The sequence below is a fragment of the Mytilus galloprovincialis genome, chromosome 8 (genome assembly GCF_965363235.1).
Source record: "Mytilus galloprovincialis chromosome 8, xbMytGall1.hap1.1, whole genome shotgun sequence".
NCBI lineage: Eukaryota > Metazoa > Mollusca > Bivalvia > Mytilida > Mytilidae > Mytilus > Mytilus galloprovincialis.
Genome location: NC_134845.1, coordinates 54,716,865 through 54,737,328, shown reverse-complemented (window position 1 = coordinate 54,737,328; position 20,464 = coordinate 54,716,865). Strand labels below are relative to the sequence as shown.

Sequence of the window (20,464 nt, the reverse complement as noted above, 5' to 3'; positions counted from 1 at the left end):
TGAAAAGAAAGTTAGCAAATATTTTTAACATTTCGATTAGGATTAACCATTATGTCAAAAACATATCAAATTATATTAAAATGAGAGTTGTGGCAACGGCCATATTCTTCATGTGGGGCAGGAAATTTTAAGAAAAAAATGGTAGGTTGAACTTGTTTGTTTAGCTTATATGACAATGTTAAAATATACCACAAAAAATAACAACACTACGATACAGGAATACAGTACAACCAATCACAAGAACACTCAGCACAAGGAACACACAAATGGATAATAAAATAGTACATTACAACGTAACCTTTGTACTGTATTATAGTATTGAAGAACCCCTCGTACAAAATACGTATTTCGTTTGTTCTACAATTATGTGAGCATGTCGGCTTTATATCCATACCTTTATTACTTCCATTCCATTCTATTCGTTGAATTCGTATTATTCAGTTGTTTTGATTATGATATAGCTGTGTTCTTTTTAATAATCAACTCCTATTTAAGATAAATTAACACCAAACCATAGTACGTCAATTCCAGTTGTATACGAAAAAGGTTCGACAAATGATATTCCCTTGAACTTTACAGCTGTAAGAAATGTAGCCTACATTTCAATGCAGTTAAAAACAAGAATGTGTCCCCAGTACACGGATGCCCCATCCGCACTATCATTTTCTATGTTCAGTGGACCATGAAAATGGGGTCAAATCTCTAATTTGGAATTAAAATTAGAAAGATCATATCATACAGAACATATATACTAAGTTTCAAGTTGATTAGACTTCAACTTCATCAAAAACTACCTCGACCAAAAACTTTAACCTGAAGCGGGACAGACGGACGAACGGACGAACGGACGAACGAACGAACAGACGGACGGACGCACAGACCAGGAAACATAATGCCCATAAATGGGGCATAAAAATCTGTCAAAGACATATATCTTGGTTGTACAACTTTATCAACATATGGTGCATTATGACTCAGAATTAAAATCTTTACCAGTTGAACATGTTGCAGTATATAACGTTTTCATTATAAGCGGACATAAACCCCACTTACTGCAACTGTAATTTCTTTTTCATCATTTAAATTACATGAATTAATAATTTGAAAAGCGTAATTTTTAAAATTAGACGTTAATGTGTTTAAAATGATATAAAAAAATGGTATTTAACCTTATACTTGTACATGTAATGGATTACAAATTTTGGAGACTGTACTTGTCATGCAAACAAATCCATTCAAGAAAACAGGGTTACTGAAGCTTGTACACAGGAAGAAAACGTGTGAAATATTTGATTGATTCACTTCCAGTGATGGTTTAATCATGTCAAGTATTTCTTTATTTGAAACACAGATTCTGCACATTTTATTGAAAAGTCAAAATTTAACAAAGACTAACAAGGGTATTTTACCTCAATTAATTACTGCATGTATATCTTGTTTATGTTATATTGTAGGACAATACACAATATCAACTGTAGCAACAACTTGTATAACATTACTGATTGTAATAGTAATGATTCTGTTTAGTAAGTAAATTACTACTGTCTGTATGTGTGTGTATGAATGTTTTTGTTTCTCTCAATATTGGTAAAGTTTGATATTTAACCAATTTTAATCCACCATTTTCTAAAATGTCAGTAAAAGTAAGGAATATGAAAGATGTTATGCATTCGTTTGATCGGTTTGAGATTTTAATTTTGCCAATTGATTAGGGACTTTGCGTTTAGAATTTTCCTCTGAGATCAGTCTTTTAGTGATTTTACTATTTATTTTAACGTTATAAGAGGAAATATAGCACATTATTATTGCAGACATAACATATGTCATTCATGTTGCTGACTTAAAATATGTTTTGTCTCATTTGTTTTATTTTCATGTGAATCAGCGGTGTTCCAAACGACATTATTTTTTAAAATACATAATACCATTGTACCTATTTCGTAAATTCATGCAATATTTTCGTCTTAATTCATTAATCAATAAAATCCAAACACATTTTTTTACGATGTAAGTGTATATAAAACAGTTTGAACAGCTAAAACGGAGGATTTGTCGAAATACATATCTACTTAGTTTTTTTTGCTGGCGTCTTTGTTAGATTACTTTGTATGTTTGCATGAATTTTTTACACATTAACCTATTATGACTGTTTGAGTTGTTCAGCCAATTTTTTCAATATAACGGGACTATAAACAACTGTCATACAAGTGGGAGGTTACGCTAGCTATAAACCAGCTTTAATCCACCTTTCACGTGCCCAATATTAAAATTAAAAACATATGGTAAAATTGAGAATGGAAATGGGGAATGTGCCAAAGAAACAACAACCCGACCATAGAAAAAAACAACAGAAGGTCACCAACAGGTCTTCAATGTAGCGAAAAATTCCCACACCCGGAGGCGTCCTTCAGCTGGCCCCTAAACAAATATATTTGCGCCTGTCCCAAGTCAGGAGCCTCTGGCCTTTGTTAGTCTTGTATTATTTTAATTTTAGTTTCTTGTGTACAATTTGGAAATTAGTATGGCGTTCATTATCACTGGACTAGTATATATTTGTTTAGGGGCCAGCTGAAGGACGCCTCCGAATTTCTCGCTACATTGAAGACCTGTTGGTGACCCTCTGCTGTTGTTTTTTATTTGGGCGGGTTGTTGTCTCTTTGACACATTCCCCATTTCCATTCTCAATTTTATATACTAGTTTAGTGATAATGAACGACATACTAATTTCCAAATTGTACACAATAAACTAAAATTAAAATAATACAAGACTAACAAAGGCCAGAGGCTCCTGACTTGGAACAGGCGCAAAAATGCGGCGGGGTTAAACATGTTTGTGAGATCTGAACCCTCCCCCTATACCTCTAGCCAATGTAGAAAAGTAAACGCATAACAATACGCACATTAAAATTCAGTTCAAGAGAAGTCCGAGTCTGATGTCAGAAGATGTAACCAAATAAAAATAAACAAAATGACAATCATACATAAATAACAACAGACTACTAGCAGTTAACTGACATGCCAGCTCCAGACTTCAATTAAACTGACTGAAAGATTATGATTTCATCATATGAACATCAGGCACAATCCTACCCGTTAGGGGTTTAGTATCATACCATCATAACATATATGAGAAGAGCATATAACCCGTGTCATGCCAACAACTGGTTTTTGCATAAATGTGTTTAGTTCCGATGTATATTATACGGTAGTATGCATTAATACCAATGTACTTCAAAAGTCATATGACGACCATAAGGGACATAATAGCACGAAAAAAGTAAAGGTACACTTCAATTAAAAAAAAACAAAAACATGAGCAACCTCAGCACATAACATTTATAAATCAAGACCAACTTGTATTATTTGTGAAGCAGACACTGGACATTTATTCATTATGTCTTTGTACTTTTCGATAAACGTTTGTGCATCTTATGATTGGATACTCCATGTACGGTAGAATTTTGGTATGTTGGTTCTGGGGTGAGGAAAATTTATAATTTCAACTGTAATAACGTATAAACCCCAGCAAAAACTTTCTACAGTTAATGTACATAAACATCAAGCCGGAATAAAGAATAAAAATACATTATCTCGATGATAAGATATTTTATTGAATGTCTTGCAGGTAAATATCATAGGCAGATCATGCGGATGATTTGCATTGAAAATAACACAGAAGAATTAGATGGACACAAGGAAGATAATAACGTATGGTTCAACATAATATAATGTTATAATTCTTATATGATTTGCATATAACATGTATAAGGGAAAACGTTGATATGATTGCTCGTGAGGACTTCCGGTAGTTGATCTAAACGTTGGTTATTTTTTGATAGATGACGTTGACCGATCTTTTTTTCTCATTTTTTCATAACCAATGTTAACAAGATGGCGGCGATTATAAACAATAAATAAAATAATAAACACAAAAACATTCGTTTGAATGATAATAAGATTTTTGCAGTTTATTTGTTATCAAATAGCAATCTCATTTAATACATATTTTTTCGTCAATCAACAAATATATTCATGCGCCAGGCCTATTCAATTACATACATATACAATGAATGTGTGATAAAGGATGCGAGTATAGAAAAATATATTCAATTTCTCTAATTTTAAAGAATTATAAGGATTAAACGCCTTTTTAAAGGAATTTATTGGTGTATAAACTAGACCAACATATCATAGGACTTTTATTTGTTTGTGAGTGAATAGGTCGAGGATAATTTGAAATTAACATACATTAAATTTGTTTATAAGTAACTTTTCTGTAAATATTATTTTCTTTAGTTTTCGCTTAGTTCTTGATACAATTGTATTTCAACCCATTTACTTTAACCATGCTTTTTAATTTGATATTGCAATATATTATTTTGTGACACAACACCCGAAAAATAATATGACGTGCAACTAGCACCTAAGTGAATAGAAATAAGCATTATTCAACCATGTTAAACTCATGATATAGAACAAATACTAATAGCTACACAGTGTGATAGTGACGTAAAAGAGAAGCGCAATATACCATAGGGACATTTAAACTCATATGTCGAAAATTAACTGAACACGTATTGATTGAAAAATAAATAACCAAGAGATAATCAGACAAACAACAGATGACAACACATGACAAAACTTAACATAGGAAACTAGAAATTTATCAACATCAACCCCAACTTCAGAATATCAGCAAGATCTTCCTTGACGTGCATGAAGATTCTTTCACATGAAAGTCATTTCATAAAGCTTAATTGAGAGTGATATTTAGATATTGTCAAACCATTATGTAGTTTTTATATGAAATACTTATATTCTAACGTTTCAATCTTGCGTTATCCTTCAATATAACATACACTTTTGTCGTTTTCATGTAGTATTTAAGAATAGTGAATTTGACATTTGTACTTAATGTGTAAAGTTGACTATGTATACGTGTTCCATTTAAGGCTACAAACAGCTTATTGTGATTTGTCTATATTTTTTACAGTTAGAAAACAACTGCGATGAAGAGCATAAAAACCGTAATGCATCTGGTCATGAAGAAGATGTAAGTTTTAAATTAATCAGCTAAATATGCATTATCCCACTTCATCGAGTGTGATACGATATTTATCAATTAGATACAGTTACATTTACATTTTCAAATTAAATACGCGAGATTCGCCGAGCATTTTAAATATTTCAAATTCAAGTGATTTGGTGGTGAAACCTGTTTCTCTAGGGATTTTGAAACAATATGCAGGCAAAGTTATTGCTTCTTTTCAAATATGTTGCAAAAAATATGTGTTCTTTTTATGCGACGTCATAAAACGTCGTCACTTTTTTTTCATGACGCGACAATGGGAAATTTAGACGATAGCAAGAATACTTGAAGTCACAATCGAATTTGACTAACGAATATTTTAGATCAAACAAACATCACGTTACAAAAGAAAACATTCAACAGGTCAGGAAAAGGATAAATTGGATAAGACATAGAAAAATAAATATAACGTTTTTGACATGTTTGAGTGGATTGTTTGCATTTGGCAATGTAAACATTGCAATTAACCAAACAGAACACAATTGAAATATAATTATTTTTACAAATCTATTTTATAGCCAAAAGATAGCTGTGAAGAAGGATTTGTTGTGGTCGATGAAACTTTTGATGAGGAAGATGTAAGTGTTAAGCTGCTTTAGTTTGCAATGCAAAAAATGTATTTTGGTAATTTTCTTTTGTTACCTATCCTGACATCGGCCTCAGACTTCTTTTAAACTGACTTTAACTGTGCGTATTGCTGTGTTTTTGTTTTTCTAAATTTGCTCAAGGTATTAGGGGAGGTGTAAGATCTCACAAAACATGTTGAATTCCGAAGAAGTTTTGCGCCTGTCCCATGTCAGGAGCCTCTAGTATTTGTTTGTCTTGTTTTTGAATTTAGTTCATTTATTTATTTCGGAGTATAGTATATCGTCCTTTATATGACACGCCGTTATTATATTTATTCAATTTCGAGATATCTTATTTAGTAAAATAAGATATCTTATAAACTAATTGAGATATCTTAATAACAAAATGAGATATCTTATATATTAATTGAGATATCTGATTTATTAAATAAGATATCTTATATATTAAATAAGATATCTTATTAAAATGTTTATAAAGATATCTTATTAAATATATAAGATATCTTATTTAAAATATAAGATATCTCTATTTATTTATAAGATATCTTATTAACTATATTATAAAAATATAGCCTTTGTATGAGGTCGATACAAGGATATATTGACCTGAAAGAAGTATATTGACTGAGGACGAAGTCCGAGGTCGATATACTTCTTTGGGTCGATATATCCTGTATTGGCCTCATACAAAGGCTATATTTGTTATATCATTAATTCCGACCATGTTTGTATCAAAATCGTCATTTAGGTTTGTTGGAACTTTATATATATTACATTGTCTCCTTGACAATAACAACATATTAGTTGTTATTTCATTTACTTTTTTTTGGGGACATCTTATGTATTTGAAGATTTTTTTTCGTCAAATAATCGATCACAGATATCATTTGTTTCAAAACGTTAAACAATATCCTGAAATTCATTACATGACGTCACAAAGTATATCGGTTTTTAGATATTCTAAAAATAACAGTGCAATATGCTTTTTGCCGGTCAATATGCGTTTTGCTATCCGCCGTTTTCTCTCTACCTTTGAAAATATAGTTTAACATGTGACTATCCCTAAACGAATCAAATTGATTAAAATATACGAATTAATAATACCTCATGAATCTTATAAACTAATTGAGATATCTTAATACCAAATGAGATATCTTATATATTAATTGAGATATCTGATTTATTAAATAAGATATCTTATATATTAAATGAGTTTGTAAGATATCTTATAACCTAATGGAGATATCTTATAAACTTTTAGAGATATCTTATTAACTTATAGAGATATCTTATTTACTTATAGCGATATCTCATAAACTAACAGAGATATCTTATAAACTAATAGAGATATCTTATTAACTTATAGAGATATCTTGTAATATATTATTAAATAATAGAGATATTCAAAAACAAGACAAACAAATACTAGAGGCTATATAACTATATAAGATATCTTTTATATCTTTTATATAGTTTATAATAGAGATATCTTATTTACTTAATAAGACATCTCCATAAGTTAATAAGATATCTCTATTAGTTTATAAGATATCTCTATTAATTAATAAGATATCTTATAAAGTATGTATTTAAAAGATATTTTTATAAAGAAGTAAGATATCTTATATACTTTATAAGATATCTTATTAATTAATAGAGATATCTTATAAACTAATAGAGATATCTTATAAACTAATGGAGATATCTTATAAACTTTTAGAGATATCTTATTAACTTATAGAGATATCTTATTTACTTATAGCGATATCTTATAAACTAATAGATATATCTTATAAACTAATAGAGATATCTTATTAACTTATAGAGATATTTTATTTAATTGGTTATAAAGATATCTTATTTAATATATAAGATATCTCCATAAGTAAATAAGATATCTCTATTAGTTTATAAGACATCTCTATTAATTAATAAGATATCTTATAAAGTATGTATTTAAAAGACATCTTTATAAAGAAGTAAGATATCTTATATACTTTATAAGATATCTTGTATACTTTATAAGATATCTTATATACTTTATAAGATATCTTGTATACTTTATAAGATATCTTATATACTTTATAAGATATCTTATATACTTTATAAGATATCTTATTAATAATAGAGATATCTTATTAACTTATAGAGATATCTTATAAACTAATAGAGATATCTTATAAACTAATAGAGATTCTTATTTACTTTCAAATTAAATAAGATATCTTATAGAAATTGAAGATATCTTAATACTTAATAAGATATCTTGTTAAATAAATAAGATATCTTCAAATTTGAATAAATATAAAAACGGCGTGCCATACCTTTATTCCTGGACTAGTACATATTTGTGTTTAGGGCCAGCTGAAGCAAGCCTCCAGTGCGGGAGTTTTTCTTTCTGTTTAAGACTCATTTGTGACCTCCGGATGTTTTGTGCTCTTTGGTCAGGTTTTTGTCTCTTTGACACATTCCCCATTTCGATCCTCAATTCTATGAAAGATTTTTTCAGAAACAAATTTGATATTTGCCTTTCAGCTACTATGTACTCCGAGTATAAAGAAACTAAATGAGGTCTTAGTGAACAAGTTTTGATGATAATAACTTGTTCAATCTCAAAATGAGTTGATACACGTGTATTAATTATATAATTCGCAATCATAATCTGAATCAAACATGCTCAGAAAGAACATCGACACACTAAAATGTTTCAGTATATTAATAGTAGTACCTGGAAACGAATGTAAGTAAATCAGGCCCTTTTTCTGTTAATTTAACGTCAGTTACAAGGAATGAAAATATTACTAATATGATTCGTTATTGCCTCCCTACTGATACATAGGGTGTGAGGCCGAATTTCGAATCTGCTATGCATTTTGCCTACTCTCTATGGTTCATAAATAGCCAGTAATGGACCGTTGAATAACTAGTTTATCACATGTGGAGCAGGATTTGCTATTTAACATAAACACCACGCGACGGCGTTTAACTAATCACAACGTCATAATTTACCCGCTGAGCGATAATAGATTTTTTTCGCTCATGCAATTTTAGAATAGAAGAATACTTTTTCAAACATATAAAAATATTTTTTATTGATATATACAAATGTTGTAGATGCACATGTTGAGTTTCAACGTGAACAGTCAACCAGTTTATCGTTTATCAAACAGTGAATATGAAAGGATTCACAAGCAAAAAAACATAATGTTGTTTTTTTCTGCCATGCCAATAACATATTAATGCGTTCATGTCTATCCCAAATTCATGTATTTGGTTTTGATGTTATATTTATTATTCTCGTGGGATTTTGTCTGATGCTTGGTCCGTTTCTGTGTGTGTTACATTGTAGTGTTGTGTCGTTGTTCTCCTCTTATATTTAATGCGTTTCCCTCAGTTTTAGTTTGTTACCCCGATTTTGTTTTTTTGTCCATGGATTTATGAGTTTGAACAGCGGTATACTACTGTTGCCTTTATTCATGTAGTTTTGCCAATGAGTTCGTTATTATTTCATGGATTTGTATGTTAGCTTTCATACAATTTTAAGTATATATCTTAAATTAAAAACTAACGAATCAAACATCAAGTCTTGAACAATATTTTTTGTGATATATTCTAAAATGACTTATGCTACGTTTCAACAATCTCGTCTCCTTAAAACATACACTTCAATAGTATATACTACTAGTATACAATACTGTTCATGGTCAACTTATAGATTTTTATACAATTTGTTATTTTCAGACAATAGCACGAAGAATTGCATCTACTATTGATAAGCTAGAGAAAACACTTTCAAAACTGGACAAACAGAAAGCTATATCTATTTGTAATATAGTTAAGTCAAAAGGTCATCGCGGTAAAGGAATACTTAATTTTCTTGTTGCTGTTAACAACATATTAGAAAATGATAAAACAGAGGAAATTAATTTTGTGGATGGGATAAAGCTAATACAAATAATTTCAAAAACCCTCAATACTATAAGTAGAGATGAAATTGATTGCATTCAAATACCAGCAATAGTTTTACAATGGCTATGGCCAACTCGAGTTATTAAAATAGAGAAGCAGGACAAATTGCCAGATGATATGAATTCAAAAATTATTGACATTCGAAACAAATTTGAAACACTCTATAAAAGCCTGACCGAAAACCATGATTACTCGAATAGTTTGGTCAGCGAAATAACGGTGTTTGTTAAAAGTATACAGAACAAAATATCTTTATTAATGAAAAGCAAAGATATATGCACTGAGGACGAAGTAAAAAGAGTACAATATAAATCACATAAATTGATTAACCTTTATATGGACGTACAGTTTCTAATATCTGCATATTGTATTCAATATTATACATGTTATAGCCATAGTGAACCTTGTACTGTGGATATACACCAGCTTATGTTAACAATACTTAAGGATATAGAAGAAACTCAAGCAAATTTTCTGAAAACATTTGCACAACCAACAGTAGACACCGTTGCATTTTTTGCTTTATTCCATCCATCAGAATATGACTTTATAACTGAATACATGAAAGTTAAAGGAATTACCCTGCAAGATCTCTACGATGTGCTAAACAATAACAATTTTGCAATCCGTCCACAAAAATGGCTAGAATATCGAGCAGTGATGTCTTACACGCCTACAGGAACAATATGGAGTGTCAAAAAACCCGATGATAAACGCAGTTTACTCTTCGAGTTTAAATCACATTCTAAAATCGACAACATATTTCTAATCAGGTCAGTTCAATGGCCATCTTGGTATATGTATATGAAAGATAATGCAACTGTAAGAGGTCAGAAACAAAAGACAGGCCCAAAAAGAGAATGGAAAATAGTACGTCTTGACAACGAAAAATACATGATTTGCACGCGAAAATGGCCTAGCAAATTTATATATATGGACGATGGTCCTTTGGGAAAAGTTATCGCTTCTTACGGAGACCCGGGTACTAGCGGTTATTTGGATTTGATACATGAAAACGAAATTGACTTGTGAATACCTACCTTCCCTAATGATTTTCGTAAAATACTGTACATGTATGATGGTATGTTCAAATATGTGTGAAAAGAGTTAAGAGCTTTATGCAAGGTTTATTATTTTTGTTATTTGATTACATAAAAATACTAGCACAAAGGTGTTGTATTTATTTGTTTTTTAGCTCAAGATTAATTGATAATGAAAATGAGTATATTTTTATCATCAATTCCCAGAGAGGTATATTAAAAGACTGTTATGCTAAAAACAGTGTGCCTAAATATTTTGGTAAAACTTAATTTTATTTTCTGCCTTATGGCTGCAAAACCAAAAAACCAACACCTTAACTTATGGAGTTTAATTCTAACGATACATCTATATTTGTCAAAACATTTTAAAACATCAATTTTACTGAGATAGGGCAGTGTTAAATCTCGTCATTGTGACCTTGTCTTCACAGCAAGTACGTCGAGGAAAAAGGAGTTATGTTGAGTCTACAGAATAGATCATAATATTGTTTACATACTAGATAATCCTTTTAAGTCACTAACACTGTCATTTTCCCTCACCTCAAAATTTGCCACTGAAGAGTGAAACATAAAATAATCATTATATGTCTTTGGCAATCATACCACAACTCTTATATTTATAGAAAATAATCACAATATTCATATTGCAATACATATAAATGCCCCAATGTTGATTTTAATGGTAAACGGTTTATTTCCATGATTAACCACATTCAAATAATTTCTATAAATTTATTTACTTTATCGGATATAATTGGTTTTATTCCAAGTCAAATTATATCAAGTTAAACCAATTATACACCACACCCTTGTCTGTCTGGTTGGTTTAGAAATACAAATTAAACTATATTTCTTAGTAGAAAGTCTTTCCTTTATTCAAAATTGGCTATTTTCAAAATGAATGCTAGAGGTCAACGGGCGTTTGATGAACTTTCAAAACAGGGGTTTTCATAAGTTTGACACACATTACACAAACTTAAGAGGGAAAACGTACATTAAGAAGCTTTAATGAAATTGTTGGATGTCGAGAATTGATCACACACTGTTAGCCGATCATTGAGTTTATCAATGTGAAACAAATATTGGTAGAGCCGCTACTGATAAACTTTCCAGTGTTTGGTGTTTTTGTTTGAAATTTTCTGAACAACTAATTTGGCAAGTAAAATAAATAATGCCGTCATTGACAAACTAGCTAAAAAATTATCCTATGTTAAGGAATGTTTGTCGGAGTTCAAACTCCTTATTCCATAATAATGGGCAGTAGTTTAATAACAGTACATTGAACAATTCGAATCAAACCGTAAAGTGTATGTGTAAATCGGCAAGCACACAAAGTAGAGAACTTACATTTTGACTCGATACGTTACGTATTTGTTCCTGTTATCTTAGAATTCAATTGTCCAATAATGCCTAAAAAGTAAAATAACAATAATACCAAACAGAAAGTTCTTCCTAAAACAACAAAAATCAAAAGTTCAAACAGATTAAATGAAAGATAAACAACTGTCATATTCCCAACTTTGTACAAGCATTTCCGTATGTTTAAAATAATGGATTAAGTAAAGAAACCAAACCTCTAATTTATATGAAAATTGCATAGAATTCCGATATACTGAGAACAATGTGTGAGCCAAACAGCCGTCAATATTGAGTAATAATCATAAATACAAATAACTATTTAAAAAAAGAGAAACAAAATGGTGCATAAAAGACACTTTATAGACAGAGTACATAAGCACAATTAAAAGACATGGATAAAAAATGACTGTAGGATAATAATGCAGTGGCGGGATATAGAAATGCCGAGTAATGCCAAATGAATATTAACAACAGACAAAAACAGCTAAGAATAAATATACATATGCAGATAAAAAGAACAGTATAACACGCAAATAAATGATAAACAATATCATGCTGTACATAGCTTCTATACTCCAAGACCATCATGTATTTTTTGTGAAGTTGATACAGAAAATTTATCAACATAATCATTGTATTTTCTAATGCACATGTCTTTTGTTTTTTTAGAAAATGGACGAGACTAACAATATTTCTGTTCCATAATTAACCACAGTGTATGTCTCAAGAAATACAATACAAGTTCATTTATTGCTGAATATTCCCTGTTATCAGCCCTTGTACTTTGAAATGTTATTTCATTTATATCCTTTGTTTAAAATTTTAGTTAATTTTTATATTTTGTAGTTCAGTATGACGTCAATTTGCACTGCACTAGTGCACATTTGTGTTAGGAAGGCAGATAAAGTCGACATCTAAGTCTTTGGCCGGGTGGTTGTCCTTTTAAAATATTTGCAATTTCCATTTTCAATTTTATATGAAACTAATATACCTCAACTCTTCTTTTATGAGTGACCGATGTTCTTCGAGACCTTGATATTTTAATGTATTAACAGTATGACGTCAATTTGCACTGCACTAGTGCACATCACATTTGTGTTAGGAAGCCAGATAAAGTCGGCATCTAGGTCTTTGGCCGGATTGTTGTCCTTTTAAAATATTTGCAATTTCCATTTTCAATTTTATATGAAACTAATATACCTCAACTCTTCTTTTATGAGTGACCGATGTTCTTTGAGACCTTGATATTTTAATGTATTAAGGTATTCACCCAGCAACCCAAAATTAGTTAATAAATAAACGGTTTAATTGTTCTATTACTAGAACTCGTGCTCTATGGGACGTCATTTCTAAAGTCAGTGAACAGATTACTCAGTCTATGGAAGAAGCGATTCGATAAAAGCTTTTCTTATATCAACAAGCGATATTGTCTTATATCAACGAGTTGCATTGTGGGAAATTTCAGACGAATGTTAGCATTTGTACGAAGAAAGGCAGATTTCTCGGTATAAAGTAATGACTCTTTTCTTAAAACAGGGTGACATTTAACACGACTTACGTCTGGTGTAGAATTTTCATGAGTTATTTTATGTAATAACAATCAAGGTGTATTTAAACGAGAAAATTGAATTATTGAATAAATGAAACATAAATGCACGATTTATCATTTGTAGATGTATACATTCTATAAATATGATGTAGCAAATTCAGTGGAATGCAATTGAGATGAATTAAATTGTTTGCTACGCCAAAATCGCCTATAAGTCAACGACACTGCTATATTTTGTCTTATATCATAGCGATGATTTTTTAATATCAAAAATTTATGAATGCGATACTTTTCTAATATAACTGCTATAGTTTTCTAATATAGAACTAATACGATGACACGTCACAATGCATGTCAAGAAAACTGCAAACATAATTCACAAACTTAGATCATGACCAGTTCAATGTTTTAGGATCAACATCACTAAAATTTCGTAACTGTAACACAATTAACGCTTACAAGAACTTATCATTCTGAAAATGTTGCTTGACCCTATTGATAGTTGAAAGTGTTAACAACTTGTTCAGTCTATTGTTTTCAATCACATGGTTTAACCAACCAACTAACATGTTTAACCCCGCCACATTATTTATGTATGTGCCTTTCCCAAGTCAGGAGCCTGTAATTCAGTGGTTTGGTAATGTGTTTCATATTTGTGTTTCGTTCATTTTTCTTTATATAATAAGGCCGTTATTTTCTCGTTTGAATTGTTTTACATTGTCTTATCGGGGCCTTTTATAGCTGACTATGCGGTATGGGCTTTGCTCATTGTTGATGGCCGTACGGCGACCTATAATTGTAAATGTCTGCGTTATTTTGGTCTCTTGTGGACAGTTGTCTCATTGGCAATCTTACCACATCTTCTTTTTTTATAATTCTATTTGAAGTGATGATGCAATGGCGGAATTTAAAAGCGGTTGCAAATACGTCTACCGACCTATTAGATTCTAATTTACTGGTCACATTGCTATAGTCTACCCACCTTGGTAATATCGAAATAGACAAAAAATATCATTACTTAAAAGAAACATTCATTCAAACAATCCAATCCAATACAGCTCCAAATTACAATGAATGTTCAAATGGTAAAATCAATAATCCAAACAAATTACAATGTACAAATGCTGATGTCCCGCTCTTTGAAGATACCAACTGAGTACAGATACAACGAAAATCAAAAATCTTGTCAAAACAGAAAATATATTTATTATTAACATAGCAAAAGATATTGAGAAGGAAGACAGTTCTTTTTGGATATCAAATACTTTCCCCCGTTGGTACATCGATATCTCTATGAACATAATCAGCTCGCCACGTGGACGCTCTTTTGCATCGCGATGACCGTGAGGGTATTCCGATGTATTGTTACCACATAGATTTGACTTCCGTTTTTGGCTAGTACAAATGTAACCGATCGTATAAATATGCGAACTTTTCTTAGTGCAAAATAACAATCCGTATCGCTTCTTATAAATTCATTTCTTCAATGAGTACTAAAAAAATGTTTAGAACACAAATAAATAAGATGTAAATGTCTTTTGACGTTAGAAATGTGTATATTCGTTCATTCGTTCATTGTGTATTAATTTACGTTTTTTGATTGAGTTAAGTCTGCCAATTGATAGTTTATCGTGTGTTTTTCTATGTTGTGATGTTATGCTATTGTTTCAGAAAAAGGGAAAAAGTTTGGATCCATTAAAACGTTTAATCCCGCTGCAAATGTTTGCACCTGTCCAAAGTCAGAATCTGATGTACAGTAGTTGTCTTTTGTTTATGTAATATAAACGTGTTTCTTGTTTCTCGTTTTTTTTTTATATAGATTAGACCGTTGGTTTTCCCGTTTGAATGATTTTACACTAGTAATTTTGGGGCCCTTTATAGCTTGTTGTTAGGTGTGAGCCAAGGCTCCGTGTTGAAGGCCGTACATTGACCTATAATCATGGTTTACTTTTTTAAAAAATTGTTATTTGGATGGAGAGTTGTCTCATTGGCACTCACACCACATCTTCCTATATCTATATATCTTTTCTATATTCATAAATTTAGATTGTTCAGTTGGAGGACTGGAAAGCAGTTATTTATAAGGGGAAATTTTAAAGATTTATAGATACAAGAAGATGGTGCATGAGTTCGAATGAGACAACTTTCCATCAAAGTAATAATTTGTTTAAAGTAACCCATTTTAGATCAAAGTAGGTCCTTAAACACGGAGCCTTGGCTCACAGCGAACACCATGCTATATAGGAACAAGAACATTGCTAGTGTTAAACCATTCAAACAGGAAAACCAACGGTCTAATTTTAAAAGAAGGAGATTCAAAATTACAGGTCAATCATTTTGATACTTAGCTATTGGATTATTTGATTACGGCATTGTTTATTAAACTCTTATTTGATTAGATTTGCTTCCTAAACCAATTGAGAAATTTGTAAGATGTTACCAAAAACAATTTGAATTTAAGCAATGGTCTTAAAACTGCTTATTTACATACAATACTACTAAAAAGTAAAATTTAAAAAAATTAAATTGAACACCGAGGAAAATTCAAATCAGAAAGTCCCTTTAATATCAAATGGTATAATCAAATGATAAAACACACCAAACGAATGGATAACAACTATCATATTTCTGACTCGGTACTGGCATTTTCAAATTTTGAAAATGGTGGATTGAACCTGGTTTTATAGCACTTCACCTCTCATGTGTATTGCAGTCTCATCAAATTCTGTCATATTTACAACGATGCGTGAACAAAACAGACATAATAGGTAAAATTGTCAAAATATGGGTACAACAGTCTAATATTAATACTAATCTGTACTAATATTGATATAACAAAAACTCGCTATGATATTTTAAAAGTATCGCATTGATAATTTATTTTAAAAGTATCGCATTGTTTATTTATGTATATAAGAAAAACACAGCACCTCAAATTTTACACTGACATAAACTTAAGCTTCTAACTAACTTCTGCATGTATATTTAGACTCAATTGTTGTTTTTATTTAAACAATAAGTTTTAAAATTAGTATTTTCTTAATTTTTCGTTGCCGAAAACAACATTTTCCGCATGGAATGTCTGCATATTTACAATTGATATTAGACAATATCGCTATGTGATATAAGAAAAGTTTTTATCGATACGCTTCTTCCATAGACTGGTACTATACACATACACATGTATAACAAACACCTTATCATGATAATGTTATCAGATATATGCTGATTGTTTAAAAGCGGGATTCCACCTATATGAGTAAATAGACAGACATTATGGTTTCTTTGATTGGCTTTTATATCAAGTAGTACTTGCACTGTTTGTTTATCTCCTTTTAAACATACTACACCGAGGTTGGAAATCCTCTTTTCATCGAAAATATAACAACAATGTAAAATACTCGTTCATATTTTGTACAATAGCGACTCCTGTGCTTGTATTGGCTGCATTGGTTTTAGCATTATATACTATTAAAACATAATGGTTCGTTCATTGTTTTCTCTTCGCGCACCATTAGGTGGAGTAGATAAATATTTGTCACTTGTGTTGATATTTGAACCTCTGTCACGTAATAAATAACATCTTTCTAAATGACCTTTCATAAATGCGACGTATGATTGCAAGAAACCATTACTAGTGTTTTTTTTTCATTTACTTTGGTAGAATCATGTAACAATAGATCTATTATATTTTCATTGAAAATTAAAAATACTTTATGAAAGGTGATTTGCTTTTTACGTTAGTTTGGATAACATTTGCTTTGTATTTCAAAAGCTTTTTCATTATGTTTTGTTGGTTCTTTCAATGAGCTAAAGAAGGAGGTGTTCTGTTATTATAACCACTCATCTATCATAGTTTTATTATATTTACGAAGAAGCTCAACAGTTTTAAGATATCCTTTTGAATGTGCTATATCAATCGCGTTCATTCCATTTATATCTGTATTTTTGATGTCTACATTCTTAGACAGCAGGAACGTAACTGCATTGAAACTTCCCGTTTCACAAGCTCTTTGCAGCGCAGTTCGTTGCATTATCTTATCCGTCCTGTTCACTTTTGCATCATATTTCAGGAGCATTGTCATAGTACATACATTGTCATTATTTGAGGCGGCATCAAATGGGGTTAAGTCGTCAATTTTGTAATTTCAAGAGTAGATTTGTCGTTCTCCTGAATTATGTTTGCTATTTGTCGATGACCACCTAAACATGCCAAGTACAAAGGCGTTCTGTTGTATTTGTCCTGATAATATATGTGATCCCTTTTTAATTGAATAAGTGAATCTGCCAAATCATCATAACCTAGTTCTGATACAATATGAAGAGGTGTAGAGCTATTATCATCACATTTAAAATCTTTAGTCTGTAAATCGTGAAGACGTCCAATGAGTTTATTTCGAAATGAAAAACAGTTCATCTGTATGCTAGTAAACACATCCCTGTGATAACCGTTTTTTTTTTATCAGACAGTAGTCTTTGGAAAAAATATTTCTCCTGCTCAGGTTTCACCATTATAGTTAATTTGTCATGATCCTCTTTTAAAGAAGCTAATTGCAGTCGATTAGCAACAAAAAATCGACTTCCATACTTTATTAAACAATGAACTATACTTTCTCCTACTATAAACGAAAGGTTGTGGAATAACTGTTCGTTAATAGAAGAGAATCCCTCGTTTGTTACATTTACGTATGTTCCATTCAAGTCATATAATGTTGATTGAAGCTCTGTAGTTGATGGGATGTATTCAAATCCTAATTCATTGCATAGGTCATTTAACAACCCTTTAGTTGTATGATTGTCAAGGCTTAGTATTTGGTTTTTTAGATTGTTATTTTTCACTACAAGTAATGATATTGCAAGAAAAGCTATATCTGATTTTTCTTTCAGGTTTATCATTTCGTTCGCAAGGACTTTGTATGGATATACAAAAAAAAAACATATCGGTATCTTCTTGTTTTGAGTAAACCGAACATAACAAAGGGAATAAATTATATACCATGACTGTATCTTCGGTTAACTCTGGAACGTTATACCTACGACAAATGTTTCTCCTTTCAAAAAGTGACAACTTAAAATCACACGAAAGTAAGTCACAGTGTCCTTGTGAGAAATTTAATTTACGACTGAACCCACATTTGTAAATGTTCGATCTGCATGTTAATATAAGTTTCGATTTTGAGCAGTTCGTAAAGGTTTGTTTGATAAACGATTCTTCATTTATCCATCGTTGAATACTTGATTGACGAACAATGTATTTGCCTACTGGATCATCAATCAAAAACAGCTGTTTTGTTTCAGACAATAAATATACACATGGAAAAAAGTATTGCAACACCTTATTGAAATTGAAATTAAAAAAACACTCTTTATTTTTTTGTGATATAATTTGGTAAAATAGAAGTAATTAAACATTATTTAAGTATCACCTGAGTTTAATCAATAAATATCGACTCGATAAGTTTTTATCTGCACATGCAGCTACTGTACCCGTAAACAGCAAAACAGCTGTTTTTATCCTCATTATTTTCAACACTTTAGATAACCAAGTTTTTTAAGTTATGTGATTGACACCTTGTAATGGGTCCTTGAAAACTTTTAACTGCTGCAAGATGGCATATTATCAGCATAACAGAAGCAGGGATATCGTTGTAACAACTGAACGTATTGTTGGTCATCACCATTCCACTATAAGTCGTTTTGAGTATAAAAATTAGGCAATACACACTGTTAAAGACCTTCCGAGATAATGAAGACCCCCTATACCCTTTGCTAAGGAAAATCAAGCATAATGAAGGTTGGTCAGAAGGAAACCAATTGCATACAAGACAATCCTAAAAAGAGAGTGGTGGCCATCCAGGAAGCTTTTAACAAGAACTGTTCGAGATCGACTCATCGCTATTGGTTATCGTGCGATAAGACCATTTCGGAGACCTTTGCTAACGAACAGACACACAGTTTTCCGTATCCAATGTAGTGCAGAGCTCGCCAAAGTTGGAAATTAGCATCGTGGAGGAAGCTCCAATGTTCAAATTGAATTCGGTTCATCTTCCTTGGCCCGATCGTAGCCTGGATTTGAACCATATCGAACATATTTGGGACACTATTTGGCGAAAAGTGCGCGAAAGGACACCCCAGTTCAAACACATCATGAAATACACAATGCCCCTCATCAGAAATGGTTGCTTCTACCTTAGCAACAAATTAGTCGATTTATGGAAGCAATCAGAAGACGTTTAGATGCGGTTATCCGTTTGAATGGAGGCTGCGCACAAAGTACTAATTCTTTGGCGTATAACGATCAACCATGATGTGAACAGTTATCTGAAGATTAATTTTGAAATGTCTGACATTGCAAAGTTCGACTACAGTAAAAGTTGTAAAATGCATTTTTTGTACAAATAACACTTCATTTTGTTATTAAAATTGTGGTTATATAAATCATTTTTTTTCAAACATTTTTTGTTCGTTTCAATGCCAATGTTATCATAAACTATCTTTCAATAATATTATACACATATTTTATTATATTTCATCCAAAAAAAGAGACTGAATTTTCAAGTTTTAAAAAATCAAGGTGTTGCAATACTTTTTTCCATGTGTATATTTTCGTATTTCTTCTGGGGAAGAAACAGGCAAGATTGTAAAATCATCAGATCTTTCTAACACAAAAGCTTTGTGATATGCTATTGCAGATTTACCAGATCCAGGTGGTCCTGATAATATCACAAATCCATGAGTTTTGACTTCTATCAAAACTTTCTTTGAAGCTTCAGTCTCTTCAAAGTGTGTGTGCATTTTTCTCATTCTTATAATTTCTCTATCTTGTAATTCTGAAATAGTAAAGATGATACATAATCTCATCAATACGTAT

At 31.0% G+C, this 20,464-nt stretch overlaps 1 protein-coding gene and 1 long non-coding RNA gene across 2 annotated transcripts in view; one reads left to right on the top strand and one right to left on the bottom strand.

The window, feature by feature from the left end:
• The first annotated feature begins 3,625 nt into the window (after positions 1-3,625).
• On the top strand, positions 3,626-10,746 carry LOC143043385 (uncharacterized). Its single transcript, XR_012968354.1, has 4 exons — positions 3,626-3,708; positions 4,994-5,053; positions 5,608-5,667; positions 9,418-10,746. It is a non-coding gene; the product is annotated as an uncharacterized LOC143043385 (long non-coding RNA).
• A 428-nt stretch (positions 10,747-11,174) lies between these two features.
• LOC143043719 (uncharacterized) overlaps positions 11,175-20,464 on the bottom strand; it is a 49,720-nt gene continuing 40,430 nt past the window's right edge. The window contains exons 7-8 of the mRNA XM_076215899.1: positions 20,292-20,423; positions 11,175-11,239 (exon numbers count right to left, since the gene is read on the bottom strand). Of these exons, the coding sequence (XP_076072014.1) occupies positions 11,175-11,239; positions 20,292-20,423 (197 nt within the window). The remainder of the gene's footprint in view (positions 11,240-20,291; positions 20,424-20,464) is intronic.